Below are 15169 nucleotides of genomic sequence, written 5' to 3' on the forward strand. Positions count from 1 at the left end.
CAAATATAAAACATTAGTATTAAAATTTTTATACAAGCTCGGATGGCCGGGACATTTGCAATATTTTCAAAGCCACATATGGTGATGAAAATTATCCCAAAAAGACTGGATTGGATTATGTGCATTATTTCTTTATTATTATTATTATTATTCTTTTTTTTATTATTATTATTATTAAAAAAAGAGGAATCTTCATAAACATTTCTTCTTATAGGCTAATTTATTGCACACAGTCTAAATTTAATTTCTTTTCGAACAGTACATTAGTCTACATGTCAATACAGCCAGTGCAAGTGAATGCCTCCCATTGATCTATATAATGAGTTATTAGAAGATATAGAAGATAGTCAGAAGAAGAAGATTCCTCTTTTTTAAATTTAAATTTATATGAAATAAATGAAACCCAATACAAAATATTGTGGACAGGTGAGGAAGGGATTTTTTTATTTTATTTTTAAATTTCCTTAAAATTTTAAAATTTCCTCCTTAAATTTGTATTATTATTATTATTATTTTTGTTTTTTATATTGTTATTGTGTATTTAATTCATTGGGCCTACATTTGAATAACAACTGAATGTATTTGAAGTTTCCCAGTTTACCAATAAAACAAGTTTGACAGTAGCTCCTGGGAAAATGTAGTATTGTAATTGTGTAATACAGTTATTTAATAATTGTTATACAATAAAATTAATTTATTATTGTAATTATTATTAATATTATAATTTAAATATCATAATATATAGTTATTTGTCTTAATAGCTATATATTATGTATATAATAGTATTATAATGTTTTAACAAATATAGATAAAAATAATAAAACATACATTTGATATTAAATATATTTTATACTAAGTAGAATATTTTAATAAAATGTCTGACTTGTATTTAATAAAATGGCACAAAAATAAATATTTAAATGAGCAACTCCCGATCCGCTAAGCCCCGCCCACTTTGGGATTGCATCGTGTTAATGCATATTATTAGCATTCTACCCACTAAAAACCAGTGGAAACCAGTGACGTTTCATGATTTTATGGCGATGTCATCAATTTGCGCCTAAATCTGATGGAAGGAACTCAGTTGTCAAAATGTGTACTTTACACGTGGGTAAGTTTTATTTAGCATACTTTTCATTACACAAAGCTTGCAAACAGTATTGGTACCAGTCTACAATCCTTATATCCACGAGAATACGCGAACTTGTAACAGTATACATTAAAATAAGCGGTCTCAAATAATTATAGCCCACAAAAACAGCGCTTTCATGAGAAATAAAGCGTGATTTTGTATCGCAGGGAGCGAACAGCTCCGGGCAGCTGGGACAGGGACACACGGAAGATCAAGCCGAGCCTCGGCGTGCACACGGCGGACTGCAGGCAGAGCAGATCCGCTGCATAACCGGAGGAGGCGGGCATTCGGCTGTCATCACTGGTTAGCTGGCCTATAACACTATTAAAAATAATAGATATTAATGCTAACACTCTGAAAGGACACGTCGTTCGAATTAGTAAAATAATCCTCAAACTGTTTCTGTATTTGCTGACCTTTTATTTATGGATCAATAGCGCACGCTAGTGGACACGTTGAAGTATGACAACAACATTTCTCCACCCAGAGTCAGGTGACCTGCTGATGTGTGGACACAACCACAAAGGTCAGTTAGGGCTCAGTCACACTTCAGAGGTCATAACCTTTCAACCCTGCCCTTTGTCTGGGTGTGGAAGAGTTCAGCAGGTGTCCTGTGGTTGGGACTTCTCTATTATCCTGACAGGTGAGTGGTTGGGTCATCAAATCAAAACTTGTATTCATATTCTGAATAATAAAAGAGCTTGTGGATATTGCAGACATCAGTTTTTTTGTTTTTTTTTGTCTAGAGTTTAATTAGATCAAGTGCTCTTAGACCTGCCTATTGAGACTTCCTCTCGTTTAATTCAGTGCTGAATAACTGATATCTGATCTGTGTCTGTCAGGTGACGGCCAGGTCTTGGTGTGCGGCTCCAATGCTTTTGGACAGCTTGGTGTCTCACCAGGGATATCACACTCAGCAGAACCTTTACATGTGAAGGTGGGAACTGAGACCATAGTGAGACTCATGCATAATTGTTTTTTTGTTTGTGTGAGGATTGAAATAAAGTCATGCTATGTTGTGTTTGCAGACACTGAATGAGCCTGTAACTAGTGTGGCTGCTGGCCTCAGACATGCATTAGCAAGTACAGGTATTACTTGTGACTATAAAAAATAGAATTATTATAATTTAAATGTTATCATGTAATTATTTGTCTTGAAATGTATACATGTAAAAAAGATTCAAATACTAAAAATAAATATAGATTTTTTTTTATATTAAATGTAAGAAATAATTTTATATTTAATTGTATATTTATTATTTAATTATTATAAATAACTTAAATATAATATTTTTTACTTATTTTGCTTAGTTGGTATATATGTATATTTGTTTTAAATACTGAAAAAAGCAAAATACTTACATTTATATTTAAAATTCCAATTATATATTAATTTTATTGTAATATTATTTTTTAAATATTGAAAAAATATTATAATTTAATATGTAATGATATGTACATGTATGTAAAATATAAAATGTTTAATTATTTGATTTATATTTGTTTGATTATTAAATATTGAAAATAAATATAGGTTTTTATATAATTTCAAATATAATAAATAATTATATATAATTAAATTAATTCTATAATTATAATTAATTAAAAATAATAATAATTCATGTTTTGTTTAGCTTGGTATATGTATATATTTGTTTTGAATATAAACATTGGAAAAAAATTAAAACATTTTACATTTAAAATTCTAATTACATATTAAATATATTTTAATATTATAATTTTAAATATATAAAATAAATAAATATAAGTGTTTAATTATTTATTTAATAATATAATTAGATATTAAATATATTTTAATTCTATAATCAACTTTTAATTGTGTGGGTTTTTTTTGTATGTGTGTGTGTGTGTGTCTAAAGCTTCAGGTTGTGTTTATCAGTGGGGAACTGGCCTGTCGAGTCACGCTAAGAGAATGTTGAGTCCCCAACCTGTTCCTGCGCATCTGTCCTCTAAAGAGCCCTGCCTTGTCCCGGGTAACATTCACACACACAGTTGCTCTTAAAGCTAAATCAACCTCACAACACCAGATACATGAGATCTTACTCCTATTTATTACTTTACCTCATGAATGTCTGTTAAATGATATATTTCTGAGTTATTTATCTATAGCACTTTCTGATCTGCAGGGTTAGATCATGTGACCCCACAGAAGGTAGTTGCAGGCTCCGCCCACTGCGTTTGTTTGACCGGTGAGAGTATTTGTCAAAGAAATCAAACTGATTAGTCAGGACAGAGATGAAAGATCGTAGAGTCTCACCGAAGCATTTGAATCCCATATCTCTACAGTGAAAGGTGACGTGTTCCTCTGGGGCAGCAATAAACACGGTCAGCTGGTCAGCGAGAGTCTCTTCCTGACACTTCCTGTGGCGTTGGATCGCTCTCTGCTGCGGGGCGAGAGTGTGACCCACGTTCACAGCGGCTGGACGCACCTCGTCGCTAAAACAGGTGAGTCACACTACACAAGTCTCACACAATTCTTTATGTTCTTGAGATACTGTTTTCAATATATGATGTATTTACAGAGAGTGGCCGGGTCTTCACATGGGGCAGATCCAATTACGGACAGCTAGGACGGACCAATCAGGGTACGGAAAAAGAGCCTGACGATTCAACCAGCTCTGGCCAAACTATAAGCCTCCCCGTCGAGATTAAAGCTTTATTTGGAGCGACACAGGTATGTTATCAGCCATATACTGTGGTAAAAGTATTCATATACTGTAAAGTAGACATATACTGTTTAGTAGTGATTTTACCACAAATAATAATTCGAAGTGAATTGACTACAACCTCGTTAACTGTGGCAAAATCACTGCACTGCTTTTTGTGGCTTATTGTGAAGTGGTAATAAATGCAGTTTGATAAAATATACCAACGTTCAATAAATAATAATTAGAATTATCAAATAAATATGGAAGGCCATTTCTGCCACATACAAAAATCATGCTTTGGTAAATCGTAATTTTGAGATGAGTAAATCGTAATTATGGCATAAAAGTCAGAATTATTAGATAAAAGTCAAAAAAGTCAAAATGATGACTTCATCATAATTATAATAAAAAGGGGAAATTATGAGGGGAAAAGTCAAAATTATGAGACAAGAAGTTGAAATTATGATATTTTGAAGTCATATTATGAGATTAAAAAATTTAAATTATGAGAGTCAAAATTATGAAATAATTTTTTTTTTATTATGAGATAAAAAGTCAAAATGATGGCAATCTTAATCGTAATTATGAGAGAAAAAGTTGCAATTATGAGAGGTCAAAATGATGGCAAACTAAATCATGATTATTAGATAAAAAGTTGATATTATGATATACTAAATCATATTATGAGATTAAAAATTTAAATGATGAGATAAATCAAAATTATAATATACATGAAATTGAGATAAAAAGTCAAAATGATGGCATACTAAATTGTAATTATGAGATAAAAATGTGAAACTATGAGATAGTCAAAATTATGACACTAAGTCAGAATTTAGATCTAAATTTTAAATTATGAGATAAATCTAAATTATGACATGCTGAGTCTTAATCATGAGTTCAAAAGTTGAAATTATTATCAAATTTTGCTGTCATAATTTTAGCTTTTTGCCATAATTTTGACTTAGTATATAATAATTTAGACTTTTTATCTAATAATCATGATTATGAATCATGTCATAATTATGATTTTCACAAAGCGTGATTTTTCTTATGTTGTGGAAATGTTCTTCACTCATAGGCAAGAGAATGCAGCATGTACTGTCTTCCAGTAGGGGGCGAAAACACACTGTGCATTCCCACAATTCTTTCTCACATCTGCCCAGAGACACAGGTTGATTAGATCTGAAGGTCATCACTTGTCTTATACCGTAGAGAATGCAGCATCTGTGCGCGTCCGTATTGAAGAGTACGACTCAATGACAGTGTTTTATGCTCAATCTCAGATGAGTCACCGAACCTTGAAATCAAAGACCAGCCTTCAGATACTGTGAGCGAGAGAAAAGAGACATTTGGCATTTACGTCTTTTTGCATTGGTTCTTCAAGTTCAATTTTGTGCACAGAGGGACGTGTTGTCCAGACTGCGAAACATAATTCTCTATGTCAGATCTCTTTGCGTGACTTTGTTTTGTGCTCTCACCACTTTCTGCCAGGACAATGGACCATGGATGTCATTTTTAATCCTCAAAAGTTGCTTACGCTTCTACAATATCCTGCACTAGCGACCCAGGCTTAGAGGAATAGTTCTGTTATCATTAACTCTACTTTCATTCTCCTGTGGAACACAAAAGGAGATTTTAAAGAGTCATACGATGGCTTTGTGCGACAAGCGTCGTTATCGTTAACTAAAACGTTTTTGTTAAAGCTGAAATAAAATATAAATATTAAACGAAAAACTTAAACAAGACGACAATTTTAAAATGATGCCCTGGAAACTGAAAACAAAAACTGAAATAAAAAAATAAATAAACTATATTTATTTATTTTACTATTTCAATATTTTAATATTTGACTAAATATTTTACTATTTAACTATTTAAAACTACTAAAAATGCTGAAAGCACGTAACAAAATTACTAAAAATTAAACTATAAAATATATAAATAATACTAAAATAAGAAAATGTCTGGAAATTAAAGTCATTATTTACTGATAATTGTCTCTTCCAGTAAGCTGAACATTGATTTGTTCACAGTTAGATATGTGAACAAATCCATTAGACCAATTTTGTGAACCGGATCATATCTTGAACATTTCTGACTCAGAAGAGCAATTTAATGACAAATTGGTACGAACACTCTTAAGAGAGCTAGGGCTAATATTAAAATATTTCATCAATAATGACTCATATTTTAGTGGAATATATTGTATGAGTCATATGGGCAACTTTTATGATACATTTATGCTGCTTTTGTGTTCTTCTTAAATCTTAAAAGTCTCAAGGTGCATCCCAATTCATGTACTTATGCACTATTCTATGACGTTTTGTAGTATAAATAGTGCGAGTAGTGTGGAAAAAGTACACTTTAAAACCCCAGATGATGCACTTAAAGGGATAGGTCACCCCAAAATGCAAATTTTCTGTTAATTTACTCACCTTTAGTCCATCCAAGATAGGTCTTCTTTTTTTTTTTCTCTGATGATGAATGACAAATAAACTTATAAAATTCATACACTACACAATTGAGTAGGCCTACATAGTGCATAGTGTATAGTGCGTCATTTGGGACACATAAATTGTACTAGTACTTTTTTTTAGCTCCAATGACAGTCTACATTGTGTCTAAACTGTTGTTTAGACTTCAGATCAATTGTTCCCACCCCCAAAAGGCCTAGTGGCCAATCAGGGGGGAGTTAGCATCTTCACTGGCTCCAGACTGTAAGATTTCCTATCAGTAGATGAAACATAATACTGTGTTCTAGAAATGACTGTTCCTTCCTGGATACGGAGTAACTCCCAGTAATGGGTGGTGTAATTTCTTAAAATGAGTTTGTTCACACGTGAAGGTGCAGCCGACAGTCGGTTTCACACTTGCTCCCGGAGCGCTGGAGTCCTGCTGTGTGTGTGTGTCTGAGTTTCTGAGTTCCCACAGTGCACTGCTGTACCTGAGGTTTCATCACAGTGCCTGAACATGTCTGTGTGGGACACCTCGTCCTGTTCTTTATTATCAAAGGCACATGGGTACAACGGGATCTAAAAATATAGCTCTAGGCACTGACTATCTCAGTGTTCTATATTTTATATTCAGAAAATATGTTTTATAATTCATTTTATAATATTAATATTAATATTAAATTATCTATATTATTTAGTGTGTGTATGTATATGTGTGTGTGTGTGTGTATGTGTATATATATATATATATATATATACACACACACATACATACACACACACATATATATATATATATATATATATATATATATATATATATATATATATGTATGTGTGTACGTGTGTACGTGTGTGTGTGTGTATATGTACATGTGTGTGTGTTCTGATATAAAGTTTATATTTAATATATATGTGCGTGTGTGTTTTAAAATATAATATAAAATATAATAAAATTGTATTTACTTTATATTTATTTTTTCTTTATATACTTTTATATTTCATATTAAATATATATTTATATATATAATGGGACCCATATAATAATGGCAGGTTTTATTGCTATTAGACTTTTGTATCTCAAGTATACTTAATGAAAGTTCATTTAAAGGAGTGGTTTGATCAGAAATTTAAATTATTGCTAATATTAAATATTAATATCTAATATTAATTATTAAAAATTATATCATTATTTATTTATCTTCATGTCATTCTAAGCACAAATACTATTTATATATAATTTATACTATTTATATTTAAATGCATATCAATATTTTTGGTTCATTTAATACATAATACAAAAAAAATGTATTATTAATTGTATTATTTCATGGGAATGAGATTTGGTTGGTCGCTTCAGACGGTCTCTGCATGTTCTAGCGCTCCCTGCTACTGATCTGACAGCAGTCCTTAATGGATTGGACAGTCCCGTCCTCTGTCTGAAAGCTGTTTTGACTGGCTGTGTGTTGTTTTTGTGTGGCGTGGGGTCAGCTGGGGACGCTGGCTGGATGGGCTTGTTTTGTTGGTGATGGTGAGAGAAACAGACTATATCAGGACAGATCATGGTTGTGGAGTCTGACAAGGAGGCTCCTGCTTTTGTCTATATCTGCAAAAGACCTCGCTTTGTACCAGTTGACACAAAGTCCAGAGCGGATGCGAGCAGAACGTCCTTGTGCATCACCCATAACAGTCAACATTGATATTTAATTGCTATGAATTGTATTTATTATCTATTTAAATGGCCATTACATCACCATCTCATATTTTTTATGGTTTCAGTATATCATTCATATATTTTGTTTATAACTGTATATCCTTTTGAAGCAATATTAAAATGTTTAATTTAAGAAACATTCTGTAACTTATTCTAAATATTTAAAATTAATACAAAATTAAATACATGCCATAGTTAATTCTAAATTAAGATAATTGTTTTGTTTCTAACTATGTGTATGTCCATTTAAACAATATTGAAAAGTTGAATAAAAAATGAGTTTATATAATACACGAGTGCTTTACATAAAAAGGATTTAAAATAATCATAAAATAATAACAAAACAGATGCAATAAAAGAGAAAATGATTAAATTTATTTGAAATGTTAACTTTTAATAATAAAAAAGGATATATAAATAATATAAATGCCTAAAAATATTAAATAAATCATTCTAATTAATAAATGGAAATATTCTATATATTATTCAGCATTTATAAATAGAAATATTACAGTTGATTTGAAATTAAAATAATTATTTTTCATTTATAACTTTGTATATCCATTTAAATCAGTACTCATATTAATATAATGCTCAATTTAAGACATATTCTGTAAATGATAAATTAATAAATAAATAAATCATTAATTAAATAAACGGAAGTATTTTAATATGATACAATATATAATATAAAGTTACAAACATTATTCTCAATTAATAAATAAACATTCCACATATTATTACAAATTAATTATAGCAAATTAATAAATTATTCTAAATGTTTTTCTTGTGCTAACAGCTGTGTTATGTCTTCCAAAGTCGACTCAGGGCAATACAAATACAGAAAGGTGGATTTAGGTTCATATATATTTGATTGGTCGTTAAACGAGAAGTTTCAAGGTTCTTTCAGGCCCACCAGCTCTGCTGCCATTTCTCATGAGGCACCGATATCATTTCCACTAATACGAGCGTGTTTGTGTGCACGGCATCCTCCCAGCTCTGGCAGACAGCATTAGCGATGTGTTTTTATCCACTAGCAGCCCATTTCCTCTGCGTAATGAGCTCTGATCACCAAACATTAATAAACCAACCAGAGACGCCCGGTCACCCACTCACGTCCTCGCTGGTTGTCATGGTAATGGACATATGACTCCAGCACTGGGGCCGGTTGTGTGTTTGTGCATCTCTGCACAGCTGAATGTTTAAATCACTCCCCTCGTACCCGCTTCCCAGCAGGGAATGTTCGATTCAGACATCCCGACTTCTGTCACAAGTGATTCTATGTGTGACATGAGTCAAACTGAGGTCTGTCAGCGGTTATTGTGTTTGGACTGTGAGCATGTAAGAGCATGTAATGGGTGTTTCTCACAAATTTCTCCCTGTTTTTTTGCAGATCGCTTGCGGGTCTGAACATAACTTGGCTGTTGTGGGTGAGTACAGTGAGCTTGGGTGTTTTTTATGGCACAGGAAATTGAAGGTTTTATTATAAACATGCATGAGTCTTTGCACAGATTACTCGGGGATTATATTAGGAATGTATGCAGTACGTAGTCTCCATGGCAACACCTGTTGTCTTCATGTATCCGATGGCACGATGGACTGCCTTGACATATCCGATGGCCCATAACAGTCATTGGAAAGAAAGCTGCCAAGGCCTCTGTCACACACTCTTAGACCTGAGTACTGAGAGTCAATCATTGAGCTCATCAGAGAAACAAACGTCAAGCTGTGATGCGCATGAGATGCACGAAATCAGGGGGTTTTCTGTTTTCTGTGAGCATTGTCGAGTGAATCCCTCAAAGAACATGTTCAGGTCATAGTTCACAAAAAAAAAAAGTGGTGTCAAATCGATTAATCGCGGCGATTAATCGCATTTAACATAAATGTGTCTCTGTGTGTGTGTATATATATATATATATATATATTATATATACACATATATGTGTGTGTGTTCTTCCCAATACACACATATATATTTACAAACTTTTGCATTAGATCTTATTAATCACGATTAATAGATTTGACAGCAATATATCTATTTAGTATAAAATTAAGCCATTATTATCATGACGATAAAGCACATTTCCCCCCAAAATTTCTTAACTGTAATGCATCTGAATGTTTTACTTTAGTGTTTGCATCATCCTTAATAATGTAATATTTATTTATTGCTTGATTTTGTATAAAATGAAGCCATTATTTTATTGGCAATCAAGCAAATTTCCCTAAAATTCTTTTTACTGTAATGCATGTGAATGATTTACTTTTGTGTTTGTCATAATCTTAAATGATGATATTTATTATCCTCTACTAATACAAATTATTTTTAATAAAAGTATTACATTTAATATATTTAAAATTTACACACACACGCATACACACACACACACACACACACACACACACACACACACACACACACATATATATACATATATATTCTTTATAGGTTTCCTGACTCCCAGCAGATTCTCTCTTGCGCCGAGGTTCATCACATATACAGTTGCCATGGCAATAATTCTACAGTATCTTTTGGTGTAAAGTAGCTTATTATGGGATGTGACTGCTCTGACATTGAGCCGGGGGAGAAAAAAGACAGGATTAAAGAAGAGTAAGCCAGCATTTTGAGATTCCACTAAGCCTGATGGCCAGAATTAACTCTGGAACCAGCTCTGGCTTCTGTACTTTTGAGACTTCAGTGTCTGGATTTCAGTAATAGGACATTTTCAGCACTACGTCTTTAGCATTAGTAGAGATGAGTATCTGTTGCTGGAGTAATTAAGCCTCCGCTCCATGCTGTGATCTTTAGCGTATCATAGAAGGATGCTGGGAATTAGTCTCTGTGCCTTTGTGCAAGGGCATCAGAGGGAAATGAGCAATTACTGAAAAAGAATATGAAGTTAGGGTTAGTTAGATGTGATAGAAGCTATTTCTATTTCTTTCCATCTGTTAATTCCCCAACAAGTTAAAAAAGTATCACCATTGACTAATTGCAGTTCATGCAGTGTTTGAAACTTATGCCTTCTTGCTGTCTTTGCCTCACATTACTTTAATATTATTCTGTTGTATTTTATCTCAAAGTCAAAAGGAAAGATGAGAATTAATATTTTGCATAAAAAAACAATGCCTTCTTAGACCATTAAATGGATGGTTCGGAGTAATTTCAACCTAGGGTCCTTTGCACCATGACCTCGAGCCAAACACCCCCCAGAGGCTTTTTTTCCCTTGGTCGAACATTATTAAAATTAGAGTTTATTTAGAGATGTCAGCCGGATGGCTTAGTGCAGGCGCTAATGGGTCCCAGGTTGTATCTTGTAAATTACCCCACTAATAATGACTTCTACAGTAGTACAAATAGGCTCTGTACTCATAAAATGAGGCATTGGAAAGTTTGTAAGTACATCAGGAGTTTATTTAAATAACACTTGCCTGATGGCTCATGCTACCGCTAACCCAGACGTCACGGTCACTTCCATGGTTTGGGAAAAGCACGTAAAAGTCCTGGCAGAAAGCGATGCAAGGATGTAGTGTAACGACGCCCAGTTCCAGGAATTCACTAATATTTTGTTTGTAGAATCAGTTTGCAACAATTATTAGTTAACGCTAAGTTGTCAACACCTCGGAAAAAATTATAAAAAATTTTGGATATACCAAAAATACCTGTTGACTTTTACGTGCTTTTCCCAAATCGCGGAAGTGACGTCGACGTCCAGGTTAGCGGTAGCATGAGTCGTCAGGCAAGTGTTATTTAAATAAACTCCTGATGTACTTACAAACTTTCCAATGCCTCGTTTTATGAGTACAGAACCTATTTGTACTACTGTAGAAGTTTGGTACCATTCCGGGCATTATTAGTGGGGTAATTTGCAAGATACATCCTAGGATCCATTAGAGCCTGCACTAAGCCATTCGGCTGATATCTCTAAATAAGCTCTAACTTTAATAATGTTCGACCAAGGGAAAAAAAGCTTCTGGGGGGTGTTTGGCTCGAGGTCATGGTGCAAAGGACCCTAGGTTGAAATTACTCCGAGCCATTCTTTAAAACTTTTTGCATTATTATTATTATTATTATTATTATTATTATTATTATTATAATATTGAAGCATTCTCGGCCCCAAATTCTTATTACCGTGCAAAAAATATATATTTGTACATTTAGTTGCCTTCGCTGTCTTTTTGTATCCTGTCCCTTGTTTGTGAAGGGCGATGATATCTTCTCTTAACTTTTTGGACCATTCTTTTGACTAACATGCCATATTTCTAACATGCAGTCAAAAGTGACACTCAACAAACCTAGCCAGTTCAGGTATTTCATGTGTTCTAGCTCAAGCACACCTGATGCAACTAATGAAGCCATTGATTAGTTGCATTAGGTGTGCTTTAAACAACACCTGATTTGCAGATTTGTGCTGTTGTGAGAGTTTCTATTCAGGGGGTGAATTTTGCCAATAAAACTGATTTGCAATGAGGGTTGAATAATTTCGATTAATTTCGATTACAACTATGTTGCAGTTCATCAGCTGAGAAGGTGACTTAAAAAAGAGCCTGATTTCCTGAAAGAAGTATTCGTTTCTTGGGGAACTTGAGGTTTATCTTTTGTTCCTTTGTGCGATGCACCCTCGGGTACAAAATCATGACGTCTCATTGCACAACAGAGCAAATGGATAACATCTCAACATGCCTTGAATCTCATATAGCATTATCTAAACACACAAGACTCTTCTCAGAGGACATCGTGGCACTTCCATCTTTAAATGAGATTAAATCAGTTTAGGGACTGTGTGCATTATACACCACTGACCAGTTTGTTTGGAACGAATCGCACAGCCACATCTTTTTTATTTCATTATTTCTCTTGTCTGGATTAGTATGCTGTTCTATATGTTTCTATGGTCTGTACGTGTGTTGCTATGGGAACAGTTTAGCTGTGCATCAGTGACTGAGCACTAGAGCTCTTGTTTTGTGTATTACACATCATCCACACTCAAAGACAATGATTTGGTTTTTATGTTCACAAATTTGATATTGTCAAGCATAAGTGTCCTACTTTTATTTTTTTATTTATAATTCTGCATAATTGTAGCCCACTTGCAGAGAAGAAAACAATGAATTTACAAAGACTTGTTAGTGTATAGGGCTAGTGTGGGAGAAGACAACAAAACGAGTTACCCTTGAGAAAGCATCCTCGCTCCTGGTTGCCGTGGCGACGGGACTTGTTATGTAACCATGTTGCCGTGGCACGTGCTTCCATGGCGATGCGGGTTCGACCACACCCACCAGCTGGACGTGTTCGAGGTGTTCAAGGAGGGTCTGAATGATTCACAAGTGTGATGTGTGGACAAGAAACCTGCTGCATGGGGCTTTTTTCATTCAGAATCATTTTTAACATCCCAGTGACGTTTTTTATTATTATTATTATTATTATTAATTTTGTAAAAGCTTTTACCAAAATTACTTAAACATTTCAGTATGTATGTTCGCTGTGAATCAAACCTTTGGTGTTGCAAGCTTGATAGTCTGTCTGTCTCTCTGTCTATATATCTATCTATCTGTCTGTCAGTCTATATATCTATCTGTCTGCCTGTCTATCTGTCTGTCTGTCTGTCTGTCTACCTATCTATCGTTGTAGCAACATTGTCATGGAATATATTTCACTGTCTCTCTTCAGGGGGTCGGATCTTCTCCTGGGGCTGGAATGAACACGGAATGTGTGGAGACGGTTCCCTTTGTGACATCACGCAACCACGGCCAGTCCCTGGTCTCACAGACGCTACGGCTCTTCTGATTGGCTGTGGAGCAGGACATTCAATGGCACTATGCAGTTTGAAGAGCAACAAGGATTCTGCGAGCTGAACAGGTTTCAGCGTTTGGCTCTCTCTCTGTTTGCTTTCGTTGCGTTTTAATAAATTATTCAGAAAGACATGTTTCAGATCAAAGATCAAAGTCTCAGAGATGCAAATACTACCTACGGATGACCACATTATGCTTATGACATCAGGAAATGACCCAAAATAAACAGAAACAAGAACACTAGGTCCATTCATGCAAATATTCATAGCTTAAAGGAGAGGCCTTCATTGGTTTTATTTCTAAAATTATAATGGCTTAAATAAATGGCTTCTTTTTTTTTTCTCCAATTAAATACCAAAAACAGTAAATCTACATGCATTCACTGATGTATATACTGTTCTAGTGCCTTCACAACCATTCAGAAAGACTGAAATTCAATGAGGAGACAAATTCAATCAGACACTCATTTTCGTGATGGGTTTTTGTCAGCACTGAAATGGCCATTCATGCTTCCTTTGCTGTGATCGACGGTCAAGGATCATTTCATCTGACCTTTCACCTCAGGGACAGAGAAAACCCTTAAATATCCTTCACCGTAAATCCGCAGTAAAACTGATGGAGTGATAAAAAATGAAAAATAAAAATGATGGAGTGATAATCTACTCAGCAAAGCCTGAAAAACCCACACAACACATAAAATCTGTTTTAGTGCTTTTTATTATCAGTTTTTTTTTTTCATTGCTTTTTTTCTCTCTTCAGAAAAAGACACAAAATTGCCTTAACAATATGTCAACTCAAACCATCAATGAAAACACCACCTGGTTTTAAATAACTATCCATACTATGCACTGCAGTGAGCTGAAAAACACAAGGAACGTCTCACAAAACGGCACAAACGTTTGAGATGCCTCATTTTGCCTGGAAGTTCGATATTCACTGTGCAAAAACTATTCAGTCCCAAAGACTGTACACCTCTTGAGTTTTATTTATATGTATAATATATATTTATCACTCATTGATGTTTGTGTTCTGATGTGCTTGGGTCTTTGAACAGTCCAGCATATTGTAAGGAAAAGACCCAATGTTGACATTCCCCGTGATGCAACTGGCAGTGCGCTAGTTTGGTCCCAAAGAATTGGGTTTACTTAACATTTTCACAACAATGAAAAATAAACGTCGAAACAAACTTAACAGTATCGGTTCCTTTCATATATTCCATCATAAACCCTGTATGTTCTTGTTCTCTATAAAGAGTCGTGTTGTTGTACAGTGCAGGATTGTCTCTTGTGATGGTTTTTATGAAAACCGCTATAATAATGTGGCTTCCAAAATAGCTTGTATATTCACATTGAAGTTTCAAATGCAAACTAAGCGTTTATTAAACATATACCTCATCAAACTCAATGAT

General features: G+C 33.9%; 1 protein-coding gene across 2 annotated transcripts; it reads left to right on the forward strand.

The window, feature by feature from the left end:
* Positions 1-948: 948 nt before the first annotated feature.
* Positions 949-15163, forward strand: sergef (secretion regulating guanine nucleotide exchange factor). 2 transcript variants are annotated; one of them, XM_084095024.1, is made up of 11 exons: positions 949-1111; positions 1300-1435; positions 1570-1775; positions 1975-2069; positions 2161-2221; positions 3013-3126; positions 3280-3342; positions 3440-3598; positions 3676-3827; positions 9365-9401; positions 13640-15163. In XM_084095024.1, exons 3-11 carry the CDS (start codon positions 1595-1597, stop codon positions 13822-13824), a joined length of 1047 nt encoding a protein of 348 aa, XP_083951150.1. In that variant the 5' UTR covers positions 949-1111; positions 1300-1435; positions 1570-1594; the 3' UTR covers positions 13825-15163. The 2 variants fall into 2 exon arrangements, with proteins under 2 accessions (XP_083951150.1, XP_083951149.1); XM_084095023.1 differs by having other exon boundaries at positions 951-1111; positions 1620-1775.
* Positions 15164-15169: the final 6 nt, after the last annotated feature.

This window comes from Abramis brama (assembly GCF_963993115.1).
Source record: "Abramis brama genome assembly, chromosome: 20".
NCBI lineage: Eukaryota > Metazoa > Chordata > Actinopteri > Cypriniformes > Leuciscidae > Abramis > Abramis brama.